General features: G+C 42.0%; 2 protein-coding genes and 1 long non-coding RNA gene across 3 annotated transcripts in view; all 3 read right to left on the reverse strand.

Annotated features, from left to right (window-relative positions):
* Positions 1-25,386, reverse strand: part of LOC145423009 (protein NLRC3-like) — a 192,825-nt gene that overhangs the window by 116,822 nt on the left and 50,617 nt on the right. The gene's annotated exons all lie outside the window — the stretch shown is intronic.
* LOC145426180 (protein NLRC3-like) lies at positions 521-6,631 on the reverse strand. The gene is made up of 3 exons (XM_080299716.1): positions 6,613-6,631; positions 2,751-4,593; positions 521-1,239 (listed from the first exon to the last, which is right to left on the reverse strand). The coding sequence occupies exons 1-3, from the start codon at positions 6,629-6,631 to the stop codon at positions 1,059-1,061; spliced, it is 2,043 nt and encodes a 680-aa protein (XP_080155842.1). The 3' UTR covers positions 521-1,058.
* Positions 15,574-24,969, reverse strand: LOC145425318 (uncharacterized). Its single transcript, XR_013905984.1, has 2 exons — positions 23,598-24,969; positions 15,574-16,998 (listed from the first exon to the last, which is right to left on the reverse strand). It is a non-coding gene; the product is annotated as an uncharacterized LOC145425318 (long non-coding RNA).

Consider the following 25,386-nt stretch of genomic DNA (forward strand, 5'->3'; position numbering starts at 1 on the left):
GTATCTACAATAAAACCTCCCCCAGCACAGAGTGGTTGGAGAGGTGGCCAGGATCAAAGGAATGGCTTTGATCCTACTGCTTGAACTAAGACTGTACAAATTTAAGAAACACAATGGCAACATTCAACAATTAGACTTAACAGTGATCTTCTTACATCTTCAAGACAAACATAGTAAAAACATGATATTTGTTTCCTGATAAAATGATGTGACAGGTAGAACAGAGTAAAGTGGTGGTGTTACAGCCTTTCTCCCCTCTGCTGCCGAGGCTGTTAGTCTCTCCCAAACTCAGCTACAGGACTTCCAAATGAATGAAAGCAGCAGAAGTGGCTTTACAAATGAAAGAGGAAGAGGAGAAGAAGAGGAGAGGGAGGCCACCCTGACCATCACTCCAGCTGAAAACATCACACTTCCATTAAAGTTGGTGAGGAAATGTTGAGCAGGATGAGCTGCTGGCTAATCTGGAGGCTGTAGCAGCAGCTCACAGTCACAGTGGATTTCCACTCATGAAAAAGCTCTGGCTGCTTCATTTCTCATCTCATATCAGAGACTTTAATGCTTCACTGAAGCTGTACTGTGATGCTTCCATATTCCAGTGAGGCCTCCATAATGATTTCAGCTGTTCTGTACACACACTGTGTGCCCTGTATGGCTCAAAGTCTCTGCAGCCTGTTTTTATCTGCTATCATCAGATCTTCATCATCCTCATTCACATCCCTCACACACTCTACAGCCTCATCAGCACTGACTTCATCTTCACTGACTGATGGAGCACAACATGAACCTGTGGAGGCTGAAACACTGTCCTGTCAAACATCTCCCCGTCACCACTCCACTTCTGTCAGCCTTTAAATGAACCCTGCTCAAGTCTGTCACTTCTGTTTGGAGCCAAAAGGAAAAACTCTTGTTCAGTCGTTTGGAAAGACAACATTTCTGAAAGCACTCAAACTTCTTCACATTTGTCTTCAGACACATCCTGAACATTTAGGAACTAAAGAAAGTTTCAAACATCAAAGACCTGAAATATAGAAAAACAACAACAGCCGCAGTCAGTGAACTCACCTCAGAGTCTCCAGTCGACAGTTTGGACTCTCCAGTCCAGCACACAGAAGCTTCACACCTGAATCCTGGAGGTCTTTATTTCCACTCATGTCCAGCTCTGTCAGATGGGAGGGGTTGGACTTCAGAGCTGAGGCCACAACTTCACAGTGAGACTCTGAGAGTAGACACTCAGTCAGTCTGTGATGATAGAAAATATAAAATGTGTTATTATAAAAGCAGAAAATCTGCATTATAAACACAGACTGAATGTATATGAAGACAAAACAGAGTGAGGTCATAATCTGATGAATCTGCTCTTCACATCTGTGCTTCAGCTCCTCTTACTGTGTTTGACATGACACAACGATTGAGTCTCTCTCAGACCTGCAGACTTTTAATGAGAATCTTTGTTTGGCTTTAATCTGCAGATGAAGGAGGAAGATGGTGTCACATTTAGGCTTCCATAATGTCCACAGTCTGTCACTGAGATCTGATCCAGAGTCAGAGTGAAGACACACATTTGGACTGTTTCCTGTTTTGACTCCAGAACATTTTGAATGAGTTCAGCTCAGTGAAGAGTTCCAGCTGGAAAGATGATCTCTGTTTGCTACCTGCTGTCAGGTACGACTGTTCACGTCCACACGCAGGAAAAACCTGCTGACTGTTACCAAACGGAGCAGAAATCTCATCACTGGACAATAATGATGAATGAACTCAAGAGCTGCTGATATCAGATCTGATTTCAGGGGAACTAAACACAGAAATGATTGGCTCATTTGAGCTTTCTGAGCCATTATCTGCTGCTGTGTCGCTAGTTGGCAGAAAATGATTTGTATTCCTGTTCAGGGCTTCAGTGTTTATGAGTCCAGATCCAGGTGACAGCAAGTCAAAATGATGTTACCTGTCTGTGTCCAGCAGCAGCCTGTATTCACTTTGAATATTGTTATAACCTGACATGGATCAGTTTGTCTTTGATTGGTTTGTAAATGTCACTGTTTCCATTGGACCTGAGTGACGTACAAAGACAGAGAGGGAGAGAAAGGAGAGAGAGGATGGAGACAGCAAAGAGAGAGCAAACACAAACAGGTGAGAGTGGACAGGTGACCAAGGTCAGCAACCAATCAGAGAGCTTCTGTTTGACCCACAGTCACTGATGATGACTGCACATAACCAAGCAGTGTGTTACTCTGATATCAAATATGGATCCTGCTCTTATAATAATGATCATCAGATGATATTATTGTGTTATTTTGTAGCTGAATACGATGTTTGTGTGATTATCAGTGAAAGAAGCAGTGAGGAGGATGGAGAGAGAGAGAGGACAGAGGGTGAAGTTAGAAACACTAAAAGGATTTTTCATGAATTTCATGGATGATTTGAGTGATTTCCAGCAGGACACTTAAACATGTCAGTGGACGTCCTAAAGAACATATTCACTGATATGAAACGTGTCATTGAACAGGATCAATATCAGTGGAAACATGGTGGAAACAGCTGTGACTGCATGGATGTGACACACTTCAAATCTGTTCTCCACTCTTGGATTTGGGATCCATGGAGCTGCTGCTGAGTCTGTACAATAAAGGAATGGTGTGGAAGGTTGCAGCGTACGGACACAAACACTTTGTGCTTACAATCTGATTTTATTTTCAACATTAAACTACTAACCTACACTGATCAATGATGTTAATGATCACATCTGGACTCACCCAGCCTTTCTGCAGTTCCTCACAGCTGGAATCAGTCTCTGTCGTCCCCGCTCTGATGTGTTGTACTTCTGCAGGTCCAACTCATCCAGAACCTCCTCTGACATCTGCAGCATGAAGGTCAGAGCTGAGCACTGGATCTCAGAGAGTTTCTTCTCTGATCTGTTCTCTGACTTCAGGAACTCTTGGATCTCCTGAAATAATGAGAGGTCGTTCATCTCCATCAGACAGTGGAAGATGTTGATGCTTCTGTCAGGAGAGATTTCATCACTGTTCATCTTCTTCAGGTTGTTGATGACTCTCTGGATGGTTCCTGGACTGATCTCTGTCTGACCCAGCAGACCTACTAAGAGTCTCTGGTTGGACTCCAGACAGAGGCCATGAAGGAAGCGAACAAACAGGTCCAGGTGGCCATTTTTACTCTGGAGGGATTTCTCCATGGCTCTGTTCAGGAAATCATCCAGAGAGGACTCGTTGTATTTTTGTCCCAAGAAGTTCTTCAGCACCTCTGTCTTCCTGTTGGTGTGACAGTGGAACATGTAGACAGCAGCCAGAAACTCCTGAATGCTCAGATGAACAAAGCAGTAGACTGGTTTCTGGAAGATCACACACTCTCTTTTGAAGATCTCTGTACAAACTCCTGAGTACACCGAGGCCTCTGTCACATCCAGACCACACTGCTCCAGGTCTTCTTGGTAGAACATGATGTTTCCTTTCTCCAGATGTTCAAACGCCAGCCTCCCCAGCTTCAGAAGAACTTCCCTGTCAGCCTCCGTCAGCTCCTGTGAACTCGTCTCATGTCCCTCATGGTACTTGTTCTTCTTCCTCTTTGTCTGAACCAGCAGGAAGTGTGAGTACATGTCAGTCAGGGTCTTGGGCAGCTCTCCTCTCTGCTCTGTAGTCAACATGTGCTCCAGAACTGTAGCAGTGATCCAGCAGAAGACTGGGATACTACACATGATGTGGAGGCTCCTGGATGTCTTCATGTGGGAGATGATTCTGCTGGACAGCTCTTCATCACTGAATCTCCTCCTGAAGTACTCCTCCTTCTGGGCGTCAGTGAAGCCTCGTACTTCTGTTAGCCTGTCAACACATGTAGGAGGGATCTGATTGGCTGCTGCGGGTCGGGAAGTTATCCAGACGAGAGCCGAGGGAAGCAGATTCCCCTGGATGAGGTTTGTCAGCAGTTGGCTGACTGATGACTTCTGTGTGACATCAGACAGCAGCTTCCTGTTGGTGAAATCCAATGAAAGTCTGCTTTCATCCAGGCCGTCAAAGATGAACAAAAGCTGAGAGACAGCCAGCTTCTCTGCTGTGACCTTCTGTAATGTTGGATGGAAAACATGGAGCAGCTCCAGAAGACTGTACTGCTCATCTCTGATCAGGTTCAGCTCCCTGAATGAAAGCAGAACCACCACACTGACATGTTGGTTCTCCAAGCCCTCTGCCCAGTCCAGAGTGAACTTCTGCACTGAGAAGGTTTTTCCAACACCAGCCACGCCGTTGGTCAGAACCACTCTGATGGGTCTCTGTTGGTCAGGTAAGGCTTTAAAGATGTCCTGGCACCTGATTGGAGCGTCATGGAGGGCGTCCATCTTGGAAGCTGTCTCCAGCTGCCTCACCTCATGTTGGGTATGAACCTCTTCACTCTGTCCCTCTGTGATGTAGAGCTCAGTGTAGATGGTGTTGAGGAGGGTTCTACTTCCTGTTTCATCACTTCCTTCAGTCACACGTTCACATCTCCTCCTCAGACTGATCTTATGTTCATCTAAAACCTCCTGCAGACCAACATCTGCTGAAAGAAAGAAAAACAACGAGACTAAAGAGAAAGAAAACTCTTCAATGTCTGAACAACACAAGAAGTCCAGTTTTCAGAAATGAGTCCATCAGCAGACAGATGTTCAGTCTTACTTTGTACACAGCTGCTCTGACTGGCTGTCTGCAGTCCAGCTCTGCTTCTGGATCTTTCTCCACACTGTGCAGAAGCTCTGATGGTGACACAGAAAAGTCACAGTGGAGATACTTCTGTCCACCTTTGATTAGACTCATTATAAAAAGGAAACAAAGTTTGAACACAGTCATGTTTCCAGTTCACTGACTTACATTTATTCCATGGACACTCACTCTAACCTGAAGCACAGCTACAACCCAACATTGTTGAGGCCTCATCTCCTCCTTTCCTGACTGTAGAGGTTAAATATGCAACAACCAACAAATAAAAGAATTTGGTTCATTTCAAAGAAATTCACACGGTGACCAAGTAAAGTAACCGTAGTAAAGGAGACAACATCCCGTTGATGGTGGGATTATTTGAAAGATTTGCTTTAGTCACGTCACCAAATGCAGTTGAACCACCCGTGGATCCATGTTTGACCATTCTACCACTCTGAGCTCTGCTTTTGAATCATTTTATTATTATCATCATTCATTTATTCATTCTTTGGAGGGGGGCTATTTCCTAATGCCGCCCTAATAAGCTGATGTTCAAGGGGAAATATAACAGAAACTCTTTCAGTGTTATTCATTAATAAATTAACAGATAAACTGTGAAGAAGAAAAAACTGAGATTTAAAGGAGAGAGTGAGAAACTTGATCATCCATCCTCATAATACATGTTTATCAGTATCTGCTGTGACCATACTGCAGTAATAACTACAAGTCTACATTTCTGTGACTGTTGATCAATCACAGCAGGAATCTGAGCTCATCTCTGCACACAGAGCAGCTTCAGCTCTGGGATAAACTGCTCGCTTCACGTCCTTCTCAGCTCACAGACACTCATCCTGATATTTTCCTTTAACATTTGATGGTATAATTCATCTGAGTTTACACTTTATCTGCATAAATACAGAAAAACAGACCCAAACACCAGAAACCATCAGTTTCACCATGTAGAATATATTGTTGTTTCCTTTTAATTCAGAGAAAAACTCTGATTTGGATTTTCTCTGTTCTCTTTGCCACAGCCCATCCCAGCAGCAGCTGAAGCAGCTGACTGTCACAACACTGAATAACACTTTAGGAGGAATTTCAGAGGTCAGTAAAGCTCCAGTTTCAACATCAGTTAATTAATCATAGTTCATCATAAATGTGAACCTGGCTGGCACACATGTTAATGTTAGCCATTTAAATATTAGCAGTTAGCTGAGGCCACAAGAAGAAGAGGCCCTAGAAGAACAATGGATGATAAGATTAGATTTTCAAGACTAGGCAGAGACGTGTTTTCCTTTACTGTCTCTTACAGAGGAGGGAGCAGATACCAGACGAGGTCACGGAGGTACGGGGAGGATTCGCAGCAGACAGCAAGACTGCCACGTCCATGCGAGAGAGCGATGGCTACGATAATCTCTGTTTTTAAGATAAGATAAGAGATAAGATAAGATAGAACTTTATTAATCCCTCGGGTGGGTTCCTCTGGGAAATTCGACTTCCAAAAAGCACAGCAACGACCGAAGTTACAGTTACAGAATTGTTATTTTATATATATATATATATATATATATATATATATATATATATATATATATATATATATATATATATATATATACATACATACACGCACACACACACACACACACATACATACACACACACATATATATAAATACAGAGACAGATATAAATAAAATATACAAAGGGGATAAATAGAATAAATAGGAATAAAAAATAAAATAAAAATACAATGTCTCCCTATATAATGTTGTACAGCCCATGTGAGGGTTATCCTCTCTGCGAACCAGATGCTTGATTTCACACAGAGGTCCACCAACTGAATTTGATCAGTTATGGAACGATTTACCTCGACAGGCTCCTTCACTCGCTGCTTTTAAACCTCCTTTAAAACACACTTTTACTCCCTGACCTTTGACCCAGTGTGACATGTTGACTCACTACCTCAGACAGCTTAAAAATAGTCTTTTTGTTTTTTGGTGCTGCCTAAAAGAACCGTAAAATATCTGTCCTATATACAGTTATGTTCATATATTTTTGTGCTACATCAGGAAACTCAAAAACATAGTTTTTAATATTTTAATCCTTATTTTTAAAACTTTTTTTGTCATTTTTCTGAATAACACTTTAGGAGGAACGTCTTGATGCATTCTCAATCATCCAGGAAAGTAAATCTCCAAAAGTTGATTCTCTTCATCTGGACGTAGCGTAAATGTGTCCCAGCTGGACTTTTGTCAAAGCTGGAAAGGCTCCTAAAGAAAGTTCCAGTCGATCCAGGAGAGAAGGACAACCGCTGCCTAAGAGAAAACCTGTAGCTATCCCATATGTGTCAGGAGTGTCGGAGCAGCTGAGTCGCATTTTTTCTAAACACTGGGTCTCTGTGGCTTTTAAACCCCAAAACACGCTGCGCCAAAAACTGGTCCACCCCAAGGATCGGGTCCCCCGACACAAACAGAGTAACATAGTGTAGCTGTTAAGTGCAGGACGATTGGCAGGATTTATACATCGGGGAAACCAAACAACCTCTGGCTACAACACAGAAGAGCCACCTCGTCAGGCCAGGACTCTGCAGTCTATTTACACCTACAGGCCAGTGGACACTCTTTCAATGATGAGGATGTAACATCCCGGACAGGGAGGAACGCTGGTTTGAAGGCGGAGTCAAGGAGGCCATTTACGTGAAAAGGGAAAGACCATCTCTGAATCGAGGAGGGGGCCTAAGGGTACATCTGTCACCATCTTACATACTGTGATTGCAGCCGTTCCCCAACTCTCTGTGAATGGTACTCATGACCATTGATCAGTGGTTGTTGATCAATGGTCATGAGAATTGCATAATTAAGATTAAGGAACTGACCTCACAGCCCATTGTTCCTTCAGTGGGCTGGTTTCAGTCATTATGCAAATGTCCTGTTTATAAGATTGAATCCTGCAGTCAGCTGAGACTGAAGGAGTCACCTGGATGATGACGAAACGTTTCTCCCACAAAACGCTACGTCCAGATGAACAGAATCAACTTTTGGAGAAAGTTGAATCAGTATTTCAGCTTTAAGAGGGTATTTTAACACAAACATCAGTCCTTCTACTTCAGTATGTTTGACACTTTGTTTACACCTAAATTAACTTTACTGTTAACCAGTTTTCATGTTTCTGTAATCCACCAGTGTGCTCATGCTTTTTTAAGTGAAAACATATTTTTAATGATCAAATATAATTATGTTTGTTATTTGTGGAGTTTAAATGTCCTTGACAGAGACAGATGATGATCATTATCCTGCACTGTGCTCTCAGGTTTGGTCGAGCTAGCACAAAGAATGGCTATGTTGAACTTCCTCCTGGGATCTACACTAAGAAGTGAGTCCAACATTAGCAGGGTCTCTTTCCTTTATCTGGATTCACTTTAGCATTCACAGTCACGTGAAGCTTGTTATTAACTCAATAAGTCAACCCAGGGTTTCAGCTGAGCGCTCACATGAAACACATGGTGTTGGCAGCATCTGATCAATCATATTCATGGAGACGTGTATCAGCAACAGAGCAGCTGAGTTTGTAGAAGGACGTCAAACTAAACCACAGGAACAATATGAGGAGATTACACACATAATAAAATACTAGCAGTAACACAGCTGCTGCAGACAAATCAGTCGTGTGATCGTGTGTGAGAGGAGAAGGACTGTAAAGGAGTTTGGTGTTAAAAGCTCTGTATGAATGTGGGAGACTTTGAAGGGCTTTAAAAAGGCCAATATAAAATAAAAGGCAGCAAAATTGCTGAGTGTGAAAGTCACCAGACTTATCAGACCTCTGTGATTAAGACCTGTAAGAACACCTGTTTGTACTTGTTGGCATTATATCAAACACACACGTATATTAAGCCTTTGTTTGAACTCTGGTTGAATTTCTTACTTTCAGACTGTGAAACATCACAGAGGCTGCAGCTGCAGATCTTTTATTCACCTGGAAATTTACTTTAAATGTTAGATGGAAAATGTATTGCTCAGTTTAACCAAAGTAAGAACAAGAATCCATAAACCTTCATAAAGACAAACATCTCCCAGAACATTGAGCTGCTGAAGTGTCACTGAAGGGAAAAACTATTTGTCCTCCTCCATCCAGCAACACCTGAAACACCTGAGTGGAAGCTCCTCCCTACACTGTGTTTGAAGCAAAGCACAAAGGAGACACCTGCTGGAGCAGCTGGAGTCCTACAGACACTCAGCCTCTTCACTACACAAACACCTCCTACAACATCCACTCTTTCCACTCTGACTGCTGTGTTTGTGGAAACACTCCAACACACACCGCTTCACATACCAACATAGAAATGTGTGAAAAAGAGCTGAGCTGATATTAAACATGAGGATTTATTCAGAAATACAGAGTCAGGAACAACATCTAGACACACATTACCTCTCAGCAGCAGAAGAACATCCTTTAAAGTTTATAAAAGCATCCTTCGACACGTTGCTCTTTAAGGAAACACAGCTGGGTTCAGGTCCAGGAGATTCTGGCCTCTTATTGATCCTAAAAGAAAAACAATAAATGTCACAGCTTCATGAGACAGGAAGGAAAAACTGGAAATATTAAATTAAAGACATGATGAACAATCTCATAAAAATAATGTACTTACTCTTTGTCACATAACAGTCTTTTGTTAAATTTTACACCAGCACCCTTCGAGTCGTTGCTCTTTAAGGAAACACAGCTGGGTTCAGGTCCAGGCTCTGGATTAGTTTCAGGGTTATGTCCAGCTGAGCCTGGTACGCCCCACAGCTCTGGGCTTTAAAACAACACACACAGAGGTATGAGTGTGAATAATGATGGAGCAGTGATGTGAGTGCTGAGCTGTGACATGGAGAAGAGTCATGGACAGTTAGAGATGGTCATCTCACCTCTGAGCTTTGGTCTGGCTCTCATGTTCCCCACACAGAGTGCTTTTAGAGGGAGGGACTCCCTCCTCTCTGTCCTCACACTGATCCATGCTGCTGAAAACATCCAGATGAACAGAATCAACTTTTTGGGGATTTACTGGATGATTGAGCATCAAGACACTTTTTAATATTTTACTAATTTCTGAAGCTTTTTACCAACTTTGTTCAAATTGGTCTGCTGTCATTTTATTGTTGACAAAAAGAGATTTTGAGTTTGAGTGTTGACGTTTCCATGTGGGACTGTTGCTGCAACACCAGGATGTTACTACAGAATACACTTTATATTGTGAGCACTTGGATGTTAGTCCAGTGGTCCTAAACTGACACACCTGCACCTGGATTCATTCTGACCAGATTTTAGCCCAACAGTGTTTCATACTTAATACATCAGACACAAACTCTGCAGCTGTCATTGTCATCAACTGCTACTATGTAAGGAGTTGTTTTGATCGAAACTATATGTGACGTAGCAGAAATATATATACACATGCAGCTTGTGATTTTTTTTTCAGAGCTGTGGGTGCATGATAGCGCCTAACAGTTCTCCGTTCCCGGGAATGTAAAATAAAGATCATTTTTTGAGTTTGATCACTTTGAGCCCAGTTTTTCTTCGCCGCCAAAAGAATGCAAAGAACTGAATTTAATAAGACGATCAACTGCGCCACAACATTCACGAAAGCGAAAGTAAAAGCGACGGAAGGAAACGCCCAGAGAGGCGTTTGAGGGACGTTCAGAGTCAGGAACCTCAGAAACGCATCAGGCTGGAGTTTAATTCTGTTTTCATCTTTAGAAACATCTGGAAATAGTTATAAAAACGCTGCGTAATAAAGAAAAATAGTGTAGATTAGTTTGAGTTGTGTTTAGCTGAGCTGTGTCTTTAATCTGAAGTTCATTTTGTGGAGGAGCAGCAAGACTTTCAGTGTTACTCTCAGAGAAAGCCTCCCAAATGTCTGTTGTCTTAATAGTGGAATTATCTGGAAAATGAACCAGTTCTTATGAGCTGCTTTTCTGTATGAGCAGTCAAAGCATTTTATACAGCGTGCTTCATTCACACAAGCACTTCTTTTTCTAACAATGACACTATGATGGATGCATCGGAGAGGAAGTCGGGGTTCCACATCTTGCCCAAGGATACCGTGGCGTGCAGACTGGAGCAGCCAGGGATCAAACCTCCAACCTTCCAGTTAGTAATTCTACCTGCTGAGCTACAGTCTGTACTTCCTGAACAACACACCCTCCTTTTGTTTCTTTATTTCCAGTAGCAACCAGGACCATAATGAACCCTGACTCCAACAGACACTCAGGATCCACCTGCCCAGTAAGTCACCCGCTAACTGCAACTATCAGAGCCCTGACCTTCTGCAGAGACGAGTCACACTGAACACAGCAAGTGTCCCTGCTCTCAGATACAAAACCTGCCTTTAAAAGTTCAGAGTAATGAAATCAGCAGTTCTGATTCTAGAATCTGTAGTCTCACACACATGTGCAGAGCACTTTTGTTGTTTTGGTTCACATCAGGTGATATTCTGCTGCAAACAACTAATGAGAACATTTTATGAAAGCTTTGAGTGTCCATCAGGATCCTGTAGAAACAGCTTCCATGTCAAAGATCAATATTCTGAATTCTGTTTTGAAAGAAAAAGATTTCTAGAAAATTCTCTAAAGAATTCACCATCTGTTTTGTTTTCTAAAACAGATGGTGTTTTAGAAGCTACCTGGTTTCTCCACCGGTTTTTCTTTATTTTTTTTAAGGAGGTCTGGTTTCCCCACCAGTTTTTTAATTATTCTAAGGAGGTCTGGTTTCTTCGCCAGTTTTTAAGGAGGGTTAAGGATGGTTGCTCCACCGAAAGGAGGTTTTTCCTCTGCCGCTGAGGGCGTTGAGTGTTTGGTTTATCCACCAATATGTAAGGAGGATAGAGCTCTCATTGGTGGGTAAACGCACGTGTGAGCGAGTGCGGGCCAGACGTGGTCTGTGTGAGTGTGACTGATTGTTGTCTTGTAATGGGGAATAAACTGGGTAATTCTGCCTTGAAAGGGGATGGAATACATTGCAAAGTATTCACTGGGCAGCACGTAGTATGTAGATCATTGAAGGAAGAAAGTAATGAATTTGTGCACAAAGCAGATGGAACAGTGAGTGTGACTGTGTCTGACGTCACTGTGTGTGTGAGACACAGAGAGGTGTGAAAGACAAACATCCAAACTCAGCCTGCAGTTCTGTTCTGTGATTCTACATTTGACTATCCGTTGAGTTTGGTGTGCACTTCTGCTTTGTTCAGATGCATTTAGATACATCACCTCCACTCTGGGTGGCTGTAGCTCAGGTGGCAGAGCAGGTCAGCCACTAATCAGAAGGTCGGTGGTTCGATCCCAGGCTGCACCCTGGCTGCATGCCAAATATCCTTGGGCAAGATACTAACCCCGTGTTTGCCTACTGGTGGTGGTCAGAGGGCCCGGTGGCGCCTGTGTCCGGCACTGTGTTCGCCTCTGTCAGTGCGCCCCAGGGCAGCTGTGGCTACAATGTAGCTTGCTATCGCGTGTGTGTGAATGGGTGGATGACTGAATGTAGTGTAAAGCGCTTTGGGGTCCTATGGACTAGAAAAGCGCTATACAAATGCAGGCCATTTACCATCTCCTGTCTTTCCTTCTCTACCATTGCCTCCTAACTGCGGATGGGCACCGGTATCTGATGTCATTATGGCACCGGGTCTGACATAAACGGTAGTAACCAGACTGAAAAGCAGTGCACATTTTGGTGCTTTTTTTCCTGAGATGTCATACACTTTGGATTCTAGCCAATCATTTTACCTTTCCAAGGATAGTAGGCGGGCCCCGGTACGTATGTTCTTTTAGAGCAGAGCGACAGATTAAAAATGCCCAAGGCTAAGCGGTCAAAGTCTGGCTGTACTTCACAGCAAAAGATGCAAACTCAGCAGCCTGCAACAAGTGCTTTAAGCTGATACTGTGCAAAGGAGGTAACACCTCGAATCTGGTGAAACAGGGAGGCTGTAGCTCAGGAGGTAGAGCTGGTCACCTACTGGTCGGAAGGCTGATGGTTCGATCCCAGGCTCCTCGTGCCAAGTATCCTTGGGCAAGATACTAACCCCAACTTGCTCTCCACATTCGGAGTGTGAATGTACTTAGAAAGCACTGAGTACAGATAAAGTGCTGGTGTGATTGGGTGAATGTGGCATGTTGAGTACTCTGGGAGAGTAGAAAAGCGCTATATAAGAATCAGTCTGTTTACCATGAAACACCCGGCGACGCATAGTGGTTTTTTTTTAAAGCCGAGAAATGCACCGTATTTGATAGCTTCCTGCAAGACCTCACACCGAGCACAACTACTGCGGGTGTGGTGCCTGTTATCGGACACGGAGTTAGCAACATCCCCCAAGAACCTGAAGAGGAGAGTCCTGGCCCCTAGCCCTGCCAGAGGAGCAGAAATGATGAGGATGATGACGGCAGCAGCAGCCGTTCTTCTCTGCGTGTGTAGCTTAATGTTGTTTGTGTGTAATTTACGTTGAGTAGGCTAACCACGTTATTACATTAATGTAAGGTGAACAAGCAAACACCGTTGTAGTTACATGCTGCTGTCTTCTTGTTTGATAGAGTGATACCATATATGCCCTATAGCTGCACAAAAGGCTAACATTGTTATCTTTTTACAAAAAAAACAACAAAACATGAGCGGTTTCAGGACAAAGTTTGTGTTCTCCATTCTTTAAGCACCGGTTCCAACCAAAGGAGGTATCTTGTATCAACAGAAAAGGCTAACTTGGTTATCATTTTGCAGAAAAAAAGAGACTGCTAAAAATAAAAACATGAGAGGTTTTTGGACAAAGTTTGTGTTCTCCATTCTTTAATCACTGATTCGAGCACCGATTAAGCACAGGCACTGTTTCAAAAGTACCGGTTTGGCACCGGTATCGGATAAAACCTAAACGATACCCATCCCTACTCCTAACATGCCTCCTTCCTCCTCTTCCTTTTCTTTCAGCCATCAGTAGCATGACAGTCTTATTCATTATGATCCACGCATTTTATTTGGTAAAGCTTTAGTTCAGAAGGCCCTTACTAATGCAACACTCCCCATTTACCCAGGCTGGCACTTGGAGTACACTGGCTTGTGGCCCCTTGTGCCAGCATTAGTGCTTTCCTCCTTTCTGCTGCTCACAATTCACCGATCACACTTTGACTATTACCATTAAAGGCTGCAGAACCTGCGTCTGAAGCCTCTGGTTTAAAAGAGTTCAAATAAATAATCCAGCTATAGTTGTCAGTATTTCCACTGCTGCACAGGAAAAAACTTTATTATAAAATAAATAATAAGAAATAAACTTTATTTTTCAAACACAAGCTTTACACAACTTGTACGTTCACACAAGCACTTTTTCCATGTGTCTAAGTGTTTCCTGTCGAACATTCACCAGGACACCATGCAGACTGGCATTAAACCACCAACCTTCTGGTTAGCAGGTGACCTGCTCGACCACCTGAGTTCCAGCCACCTCATCAAAGTGACCAATCACATTAGAATCCTGTCCTGCTTTGGGCTCCGCCTCCAAACCATCCAAAGCGGGTTTATTTGCACCATGTATGCAGGTAAACTTAAACATCCATTCAGCTGCTTCAGAAGGAAAATGTCAGCTTGTGGTTTCAGTCACAGGAAACTCACAGGTTAGAGTCCAGCCAGAGGGCTGCTGTTGTTTATCTGTAAAGTCTTTACATTTACAGAAATAAATAATTATGTGGACACATCTGGATCATCAGCAAACATGAAACCAGGTGACCACCAGGACCAAGCTGACTGCTGACACAGAGTTCATACTCTAACTGCTAGCTGCTCTGCTAGCTAAGTTAACTGATGTTAAAGGTCAGAGTAAAGAAATGACGTGATGCTGCTGGGAGTGACACCACAGACTAGCAGCATTTAGTTACTCAGCATATAATGCAGTTAATCTGAAATCTCTTTTTCTCTCTGAAACAAAGTGACAGCAGACTGAGTCAAAGACAGAAACCTTATTGAAACACCAAATATTCCCCGGCTTCACTTCCTGATCCAGGATTCAAAGAGGACGTTGCACTTACTCAGCTTCTTCCCATGAACGTCTTCCCTCTGCAGCTCTGCTGTCTGGACCAGGTCTGTGTAGAAACAGAGACAATCTTCTGCTTCATCAGTCCTCTGTGTCTGCAGGCTGAAGTCACATTAAACACTTCACACCAGCAAAGAGTTTGAAGCTCAAAGGTCAAAGGTCAGCTGCTGCACCTTGTGTGATATTGTTTGATCAATAATTAACCTGCAGCAGGTTTCTGCTCCAACTCCAACACACTGAACAACCCTGAGAACAAATTAGAGGATGTGGGTGTGTCTGCAAGCTTCAATAGTAAACACCTCACACCAGCAATGAGTCTGAAGCTCGCAGGTCAAAGGTCAAAGGTCAGCTGCCACACTGTATATAATATTTCAATATGTATACAACCTGACTGTGGGTGTGTGTGCAGCCATAAACAGTTTAAACATTAAACACTGAACCATAAAAGAAGCTTAAGCTGCAGCTCACAGGTCAAAGCTCAGCTGCTGCAGCCAGTTATGACTTTACATAAATCATCATGTTTTCCCTCTCAGCACTTGGGCTGTCTTGACTCAGCTACACTATGGCAAATGGTTCCACAGCTGTTCTTGTTGTGTTAGGGCTGAAAAGCCCGACTTGTTCTCCTCTGCAGGTCATCAAATGCACCACAGAAGTTTGTATTTGCAGAAGCCTGTGTATGTTTGATGGCTTTATTATTCTCTGTTCAAAGACAATAAATGTGGAAAATGTCTCATGTAGTATCAGCGTCATTTAAAAATGACTGCAAACATTTAGAGAACATGTGCTGCTGTTTGTCCTTGTAACAGGGCGGCCCTTAGCGGCTGGAAACACAGTGAGACAGACCAAGGCAAGTGTAGTGGAACAAAGTATTTATTTGCTATATGGCTCTCCTTACAACAATTAACTTGTCGAGCTTCTTCACAGCACAAAAAATCCACCTCTAATGACAACTGGCAGCCTTAAATATGTTCAGCTGTCACAGACTTAACCATTATTCCACTCTCAGGTAAATTCTTAAATCCCAACCTTCCACCACAGTATACAATATATTAATTAGAATAAATAAATACATAAATACATTTCCACATTTACATATTAATAAATATTTCACACTTAATGTTACACCAAACCCAATATTATAAAAACCCAGAAACCCAAGCACAAAAAGATTCACCACACTCTCTTTACCAATGGTCTCTCCCGGAACCTTTAAATGGTGTCTGGACCCCAGGTGAAACATTTGCCCAAACACCTTGAAGAGGACACAGGCAAGAAAGGTGAGTAATCATTAACTTACAAACACTTATTTGCACCACTTTTATCCCTAGATTTCACACACACGTTTGCATTAGTTTTCCTTACTGGTAAACCTTAATCACAATCTCAATCACCATTCTTCTCTCCTGACAGACAACCACCACATTCCTTGATGAGGAGCAGCTGTGCAGGATCTGAAATAAGGCTACCAACTGATTTTAAAATTCCCAATAAATAGTCAATAAATATTTAAACTTCTTGTGTGCAAATCCATGCTTAAAGTGCAATGCTCATAAATTGCTTGATAAGGTGCTTTTAATAAAGTGAAAGGTGTGCTCTAAAGTGCTATACATATAATATAAATAAATACAGTCAAGTCTGTCCCGTATTCAGTAAGTGAAAATGAAATGAACAATAAAAGGTGAATCAAATGGACCATTACGGCAAGGCTGGGATGGTCAATTTGGTAAAGTAAATCCGTCGGGCATCTTTCTTTGCCTTTAGACAATAGTTCTGATGGCAAAAGAGCCAAACGGGACAGGCACAAAAAAAAAAAAAAATACAGTAAGGGAGTCCTCTTCCTTACATTTCCTCCTCCCTCTCTTGAGCGCGAAGTGCTTCAGTCCTCTGTCATCCTAGATAAACAATCAGCAACCACATTTGACTTCCCTGGCCTATACTGGACCGTAAAGTCATAAAGCTGCAAAGACAAGTACCATCCTGCAATGCGGGCATTTGCATCCCTCATGCGGTTCAACCACTGGAGGGGACGATGATCAGTCTCCAGAGTGAAGTGACGTCCCAGAAGATAATACCTCAAGGCCTCAATAGCCCATTTCATGGCCAAGCACTCTTTCTCCACCGTCGAATACCTCGTCTTCCTGTCGAGTAGTTTCCGACTCAGAAACACCACAGGCCTTCTTTCACCATCCACCTCTTGCTGAAGGACAGCACCAAGGCCAACTCCTGAAGCATCAGTTTGCAAGATGAATGGCTTGTTGAAGTCTGGACTGTGTAGAACTGGATGTGTGCAAACTGCTTCCTTGAGGTCTCTGAATGCTTGCTCACAGTCTTCTGTCCAACGCACTTTGTTGGGGGCTGAGCCTTTTGTGAGGTCATTCAGTACAGTGGATCGCTCTGCAAAAGAAGGTATGAATTTCCGGTACCAGCCTACTAGACCCAGAAAACCTCTCACCTTCCTTTTTGTTGTCGGAACTGGGAAGGACTGAATTGCTTCAATCTTTCCAACCTGCGGCTTTATCTTCCCAGAGCCAACTACAAAGCCCAAGTACTCCACTTCTCTCTTGGCTATGGAGCACTTCTTGGGATTGATAGTCAGTCCAGCCATTCTGATGGAGTGTAGCACCTTCTGTAGGTGAATGACATGCTCTTCCCAGGACTGGCTGTTCACCACCACGTCATCCAGATATGCTGCAGAGAATGCTGACACATCTCTCAGTACATGGTCCATTAATCGTTGGAATGTCGCTGGTGCACCTTGAAGCCCAAATGGCATGACTTTAAATTGGTACATACCAAAAGGAGTTTTGAAGGCTGTCAGCTCTCTCGCTTCTGGTGCCAAAGCCACTTGCCAGTATCCTTTACACATCGCTCAAACTCTTATAGCCTCTGGTGCCTCCACCTTATCATAAAAGCCTAAACATTCACATCCTTTCTCTCACACGGCGCCTAAGCTACGACCTTGGCTCCCCGTTTATCTGCTCCTGCTGAGATGGGGCAGAAAACTCCAGTATGTTCTGTTCTCTTCTAATCAGACCAATAAGGTGATGACTTTCTGCAAACAGTATTTCTTATAACTCAGCAGTATAATGCATCATAAAACAATATCATTCATCCACAATAAATCAGCAGTCTAATGTAATGCAAATCAGTTTAACAAATGCAATAGTTATCATCTTCTTCTAATTCAGGAGAATGATGCAAACTAAAACTACATAATAATTCACAATCTTTAATTAGGGGTATAACATGGCATAAAATAATATTATAATCTAACAATTCCCCCTGATGAGCTCGTTAGAATAATGAGCTCACCAACACCCTATAATCCAGTGTCGCCGGGTTCATCTCTTCTCACTCCTGAGGCCCTTTGTCCCCCTGAGGGGCGAACCATATGTGAGATGACCTCTGTGTTTGCGCAGTTCAGATGCAAGAAAAACTATTATTCCAACAATAGCAGGTACAGATGACACTCCCCAGTTCTCCCACAGCTTTATTTTGGTGCTACCTTATACCCTTCCGACGTACTCAGACTAGAACCTCTGTCCAAGGAGCTTTTAGCCTTTATTTTATTGCTGCAGCTACCAGTGTCTTCCAGTTGGGTGATCCTCTGCTCTTCATTCTTCAACCTCAGGGGTTAGACAACCCTTCAGTCGTGGCACAGATCAGGGGATTATTCTGCCCCGATTTCAAACAACGATCTGTGTATCCTCCAGAAAAAGATCAGGAACGCGTCCCCCTTTTTGCCCAAGAGCCTCTCGAACTTCGTTGGTCTGGTGTTCCTGGATTTCCGCCAACCCCTTCATGGTTATTGCTGTGTTTATGGGATCCATCCTTTTGTGGTGACTAGCTGGAGCCCAAACGCCATGACACTTGGACCCAGTTGATGTCTCGGCAGTCACTGTGTCTGTCTCTGCTGCGGAGGATCCTCGCATATCTGTGACCTCGTCTGGTGTCTGTCCCTTTCTCTGTAAGAGACAGAAAACCAAAACACCTCTCTTCCTAACCCTAATAATCTAATGTTGTTATCTACTGACCTTCTAGTGATTCAGAATTGGTCTAAAACATTCAGAATGTCCCAGGGACTTATTCTAATCATATCCTATGTGTGTGTAAGCGTGTTTGCATTTAGCCCTCTGCACTCAAGGCATTTCCTACACTTTATCAGTCCGGACCATCACGCCGAACGAAGCTTATGACCTTCAAAAGGCCGAGTGCCAACTCATCATAAGCACATTTGCAAGGTGTGTCTGAAACTTATTGAAACCACTCTTTTTAACAAAAGATAAACAAATTAACAAATCTTCTAAACGCTATTCAGTTCATTTCAATGATTGATGCTTACACATGGAAATAATGATTTATGCTTCTCACTGATTCTCTACAAAAGACCGGAAACTTCTCGGGCCGCTATTAGCTTAAGCTTTACCATTCCTAAGTTATTAAAGACACAAATGAAGTTATAAAAATGTTCAAATAATCCTCGTTTGATGTTAAAACTCAACTTCCCCCCCCCCCTTTTTTTGACACATTCCAATGTGTCAAATCAACGGAGCTAGAACATTCAAAGAAAAGGTTAGGCAGCTACAAGGTTTCCCAGATTGTTAAGTTGATCTGCGTATGATGCTCTGACTCAAGTATATAATCTTAAATGAATGTCATTTAATTAACTGCCACTATTTAAAACTTAGCTTAAAGACATAATTGAATAAAAACCACAAAGAATAACATGATATCAATGTTATGTAAGCGCGTGCGGCCCTCTATGCTCGAAGTCACTCCACACCATAGATCAGCCAAACATCGCGTTGACTGTAGCTTTTAACCCTTATTAACTTGAGCACAACTCTATAATGAGCAACAAACTGCAATATGTCTGAAAATGATCATGGTTACACCTGCAATAGAAGATCGTATGATTATCCTGACACCTGTAAATAGAAAATTAACCTGCGGTTATAACAATCACTGGAACACAAATGTTAGTACAATGTCAAAAACTTCAATAAATGTTTAATGCAATGCTAGTTATATGATTCTGATGCAATAATAAAGCTGATGCCAAAATAAGAGTAAAACACCCCCTTTTATCCCGTTTCACTTGACACATAAACGTTTATAAATACCTCTTTTAAATCTTATTTCCCCCTGATCTCCCCTTACTGACCACAGCAGGGGAAACTCCGCTATGAGTCAACCATGAATGCAGCTCACCTGATTCATCACTGAGCTCCACCGTCACTGGCGTCTGACAGGGTGGCGCTGCATACTCTTCCTTTAATGTCACTATTTTCAACCTGTTGATTAGAGTGCTTAAACCTGAAGTCGACTACGTCCACAACAAGTCAATACAGCTGTAAATGTGGCCAATTATCAATCTATTACCAATCAATAACAACAGATAAATTTTATTTTATGCATGCTTTCAGTCAACCACTCACCCAGAGGATCTCCAATCCCAGAAAATTCCTTCTCCTCAGTCAATGAGTCTGTCCTCCTTCCATGGCCTGGTAACTGGTCCATCCAGAGCCATATGATCTCAAAATATACATACAACAAGCCAAACCACACCTTGGTCACACCAACCCTTTTCCGCCCTGAAGATGTTCAACGCCATCTTAGTCTGGACTGTCAAAGGTGACTTTAACGCTGGCTGTTCCGACAATCCATTTTATAACATTTCCTGGTCAGATTCGCCAATCTCTGCACCAGGGTTTTAAACGTTTTGCTATCTTCATTAGTTTTTATTTTTATTTAGCTTCGACTCCAGATTTTCAATTTTTACCAGTTGTAATCAGTTTTTACCAATCAGTCGCTAGTTTAGTCTAGTTTTTATTTTCTGAACATCCTTAATTTCAGTTTAGTTTTGATTAGTTTCAGTTATAGTTTTAGTTGTGTTTTGCAAAAATTAAGTGTAACCAAATCCCAGTTCCATCATATCAATCATGCTCTTCCGCTTATCCTTGGGTATTGAGACTATTAACTCTTGCAGCACCGGGTGTTCCTAATTTTGGTTCAAGTGAATTGATAAACTTTTTGAAGGCGATTGACTCACACAATTATTTAGATGTCCCAGTCCTGTTGTCTCGGGACGCGTCACGCTGCCTTATCTGGGGTTAGCTGTTTTCTGGGGATGCTGGTTAAGTGGGGGAGCTCTTCAAGGAGGGGGGGGTGCTCCCCCTGATGAGCTCTTCAAGGTAAGCTAGGTTAACCTTCTTGTGTGAGCTTTTCAAGTGCACTTCAAGGTTTGTGGGATTTTTAGTTTTATAAATGTCCCTCATAACCCCCTGATGACCCAGTAATTCATTTTTGCACACTGTAGTACACATTTAGTTTTTTTCTTGTAGCTCTCATACTCTACTTGCCACTCCTCTAAGTCCTGATGTTTCTTAGAGAGGACAACAGTACCTTTAAAATTATATCACATGTGTGGGGGTGTGGCCTTGCCAATTGTTTTCCCACCTTTTCAAAATGGCTGGCATGCCCACCAGCACATTTTAAGGAAGAAAGAAAGGTAAGCTTGATATTTACATTTAAAATGTTTTGTTAAACTCAGATTTTTATTAATTTTCAAAAAATAAACATCTAGTAAATAATTTGAGGGGTCTTTAAGAATTAGGCTTATTGAGTTTCACAGAGAACATGACTAATTTATTAATGTGTACTCTAGTGCACGTCGGGACTTTGTACTTATATTTATTTCACTTTTTCCTAGTAGACAACTCTTTGACAAAGGCAGAGAGAATTCTTAACAGAATAATTGAGCGAGATTCAAACAGAGATTTTTCAGAAGATGAGAGTCATGTGAGCCAGATAGGAGAGGATGAGAACCCAGGAGGAGCCACACAAAGATTATCGAGATGCAGTGGCAGATGTGATAGAGAAAAACACAGGGCCACCTGAAATCTGTCGTCCTATCTGGTCCAAAACCAACATGTAGGAGAATCTGGAATTTTTGCTTTGAGTTAAAAATAAAATATGGGTAAAATGCAGGAATGATTTCCAGTATAGTAAAAAATAAGAGTCGCATTTATAGCTGAATCCATGACACCTGATTGTTTCTACACGATCACGTCTTTGCTGAAAGTTATCAATGATCTCAATGTGCAAAAAGAACTCCCAGTATCTGGAGTTCAAGCTCCTCTTGGCTGAGAAACCAGGGACAAACATGTGAACAAGACCTGAATAATACCAGTAATGAAGACTTCTCTCCAAAAATCAAGAAAAGGAGGCCCCAATCAGATGAGAGTGTAGCAAAATATGGTTCCCTCCACTTGCCTGAGATGGTTAACAGTCCAAGGCATTTCAGTTGTAGAATAGTTGGGTGCAACAGTAAAACATATGTGAGATGTGGGAAGTGCCAAATGTTGCTTTGTGTCTCCAAATAAAAAAATCGCAGTACTTCCTCAGATATCATAAATGAATTGATTTTTGTGAAATAGAAAGCCCAGTGCAATCACTTGTTCCTGAACCAATGGCTTACAGCTAGTGAAGTGTCAGTGACTTCTAAGTTGGTCCCTGATCTACATTTTTATTATTATATTGTTATATAAATAAGTTTTAATATCCTGCTTACAACAAATTCAGTGGAGCTTTTAATTTTCTTAAATAGCTCTTGAATTTTGTTAGTTTCACATTCGTGATCAATGAACTCCCCTTGTGCACTGTAGTGCACATGTTGTAAAATTTAAATAAAATTAGTTAAAAACAATTTTGTTTTTGTAATGTGTTTTTTTTACCGTCCCAACACTTGATTTATCTGAAAAAGAAAAAAAAAAGAAAAAAGGAAAATGCTTTTCCTTTTTTCTTTTTTCTTCCTCCCTGGGTCTCAGGAGGACATTGTGTCTATCTTACTTTTAAATTGCTGACTATTTCAAGAAAGCACCCAAAAGACGGGGACCAGTGTTTATCATTACATATCTCCATTTTGAGTGTGGCAAGTCTATCATTCCCCTGTTATTCATAGACCTCAGTGGAGGTTTTTGTTTTTTTGTTTTTTTTACCTCTATAAAAGTTAATTGACTCTTTACAGTGACCTGCTATGGTTAATAATAACCTGCTCCGTCATGAGTGGAATCAAACCTTTTCTTCACTTTAGCATTTAACATTCCCAACCATATAATATGATACATTAATCGAACTACAGCTACTAAAAACACAATTTTCTTAATGCAAACATCAGTAACTCAAAATTAGCAACCAAAGGGTTCAGTCTGCAGTTCACACTCATGTGAAGCTACAGCCTCCCCCCTTAGTCTCTATCATCCTTCTGTTCTTGCAAAAACAAAACAAAGCAAGACAAAACATCCACCCTTCTTTTACAGGCTGGGTGAATTGTTGTGGACATTCACTAATCCTAAAGTCGGTTCCGTTTTTGTCTCAATATCAAGTCAGTTAAACTTTTAGTCGTCAGTCCGTCACAGTCCAGTCACATGCATACATTCACACACATTCATACCAGATATTGCTGATAATGGAGTCTCACGCGCAACCTATTCGAGCCTCCATCACCAGCAAGATGACGTCATCATTTTGAAGGAAACAGTTCCTTGTTTTTGGACTGGATTGACTCGCTGCAATCCTTTTAGGCTCGGGACTTCTCATTCGATCAGTGTCCCATATAAGTGAATTTCTCCCAAGCTCATTATAATCATGGAGAAAAATACTTTGCGACTGTTTTCAGTAAGAATATTTTATAGCGCTTTAAAGTTCAATCTCTCAGGCCTGGATTAAAGAGCTGATTTGTTAAATCAGGAACTCACAAAATACCAAAATATCACCACCGGTGGATCATACAGTGGGGCAAAAAAGTATTTAGTCAGCCACCGATTGTGCAAGTTCCCCCACTTAAAATGATGACAGAGGTCAGTAATTTGCACCAGAGGTACACTTCAACTGTGAGAGACAGAATGTGAAAAAAAAAATCCATGAATTCACATGGTAGGATTTGTAAAGAATTTATTCGTAAATCAGGGTGGAAAATAAGTATTTGGTCAATAACAAAAATACAACTCAATACTCACCAAATACCAAACAGGTAAGGTGTAATTGAGCCATAGTGCTTGGTCTCTTTGTCCGATGTAAATCAATTGCAGTTAGAGGCTACATTAATTTTCTTTCTGTAAGCACTTATTGAAATCATCTGAGCACATTACAAGTACATATTTGCTTACTCTGTATGCTCAAATGTGGCCCGTTATGGCCACTAGAAAAAAAGAGGAGGCCCGAAAAACAGGTGGGGGTCCTCCACCACCACCACTCACAGAGGCTGAGCAGTTGGCTTCCACATTTGTGATAATGTTGGCAGCATCACATATGATCTTCACAGTGCAGAGAACACAAATTAGCATCCATTACTATAATGAAATGATTTGTTAGTTTGAAATGCTACAGGGAACTATGTACCTGCACATTAATGCTGTGGAAAGACTTCCTGTTCACATAGTCTCCTTCATTTACTGAAGGAGCAATGATTGGAATGTGAGTGCCATCTATACAGCCAATCACGCCTGGGAACCGTGAAAATAAATGTAAAATTTAAGTTGTAGTTCAAGTATCACCACATCATGAATTAAGTTTTGTTCATCCTGCTACCTGCAATTTTGTGGCATCCCTCTTTGATAAATCTTGTGGGTCTATGACCGGGGAACACCACAAACGAGTGCAGGAGACGTTTCAGTGCAACTGTAACATTCCTGACTGCCCGACAGACGGTAGCCTTGGAAACGTGCTCAGCGTCACCAATATTATACAGAAAGCTCCCGTTTGCAAAAAACCGAAGTGCGATACAAATAATATGTACAGAACTGAGAGAATGTCCACGATGTGTCACATGAGCAATATTAGGCCTGAGGATGTTATTCAAATAAATTATAGATTGTGCTGAAAAACGGTAACGTTCACACAGGAAATCATCAGGAAATGATAAAATGTCCGAACGCGCTCTAATCACTCTCTCCCGGCGGAGAGCTCTGCGGAGAATTTGGGCTTCAACATCTACTGGCTCTTCAAGGAAGGAGCACGCCATGTCTGACACTTCCTACAGTCAGGTTTCCGACACAGAGGCGGAGAACGTCAGGGTTAGTTGAAGTAAACCTGCTAGGGAGCAGGTTAGCTTCACGGAGTGTGTCGTCATAGTAACTCACTCAGGATTAATCTAAACTCGCTTTGTGAAACCGAAAACCCAGAGTTTTCGTTAACTCAGGGTATACTTACTCAGAGTTTGCACTAAACCGGCTTCCTGAAATAGGGCCCAGATCTAAATCCAATCAAGAATCTGTGGCAAAATCTGAAAACTGCTGTTCACAAACACTGCCCATCTAATCTGACTGAGCTGGAGCTGTTTTGCAAAGAAGAATGGGCAAAGATTTCAGTCTGTAGATGTGCAAAGCTGGTAGAGACATAAGGCAAACCGGATTATAAGGAGCACTGTCGATTTCCAGAAAAATCAAAGGACTGATTTTTAGAGTGCCTTATTTTCCGAAAAGCACAGTAATAACATAATAACAACGGCCCGCTAGCATGCTCTTGGTTGCTGAGGGCTATGCTGTGGCTGAGCTGCAAGATTAACTCTGCAAAACCAACTTTCATCAAGTAACAGGGCTCTAGAGTGCAACCAATTTGGTCGCAAATGCGAATCCGTGTAAATGAGAGCAGGTACACTGATTC

The sequence above is a fragment of the Astatotilapia calliptera genome, chromosome 3, assembly GCF_964374335.1.
Source record: "Astatotilapia calliptera chromosome 3, fAstCal68.1, whole genome shotgun sequence".
NCBI classification, from domain to species: domain Eukaryota; kingdom Metazoa; phylum Chordata; class Actinopteri; order Cichliformes; family Cichlidae; genus Astatotilapia; species Astatotilapia calliptera.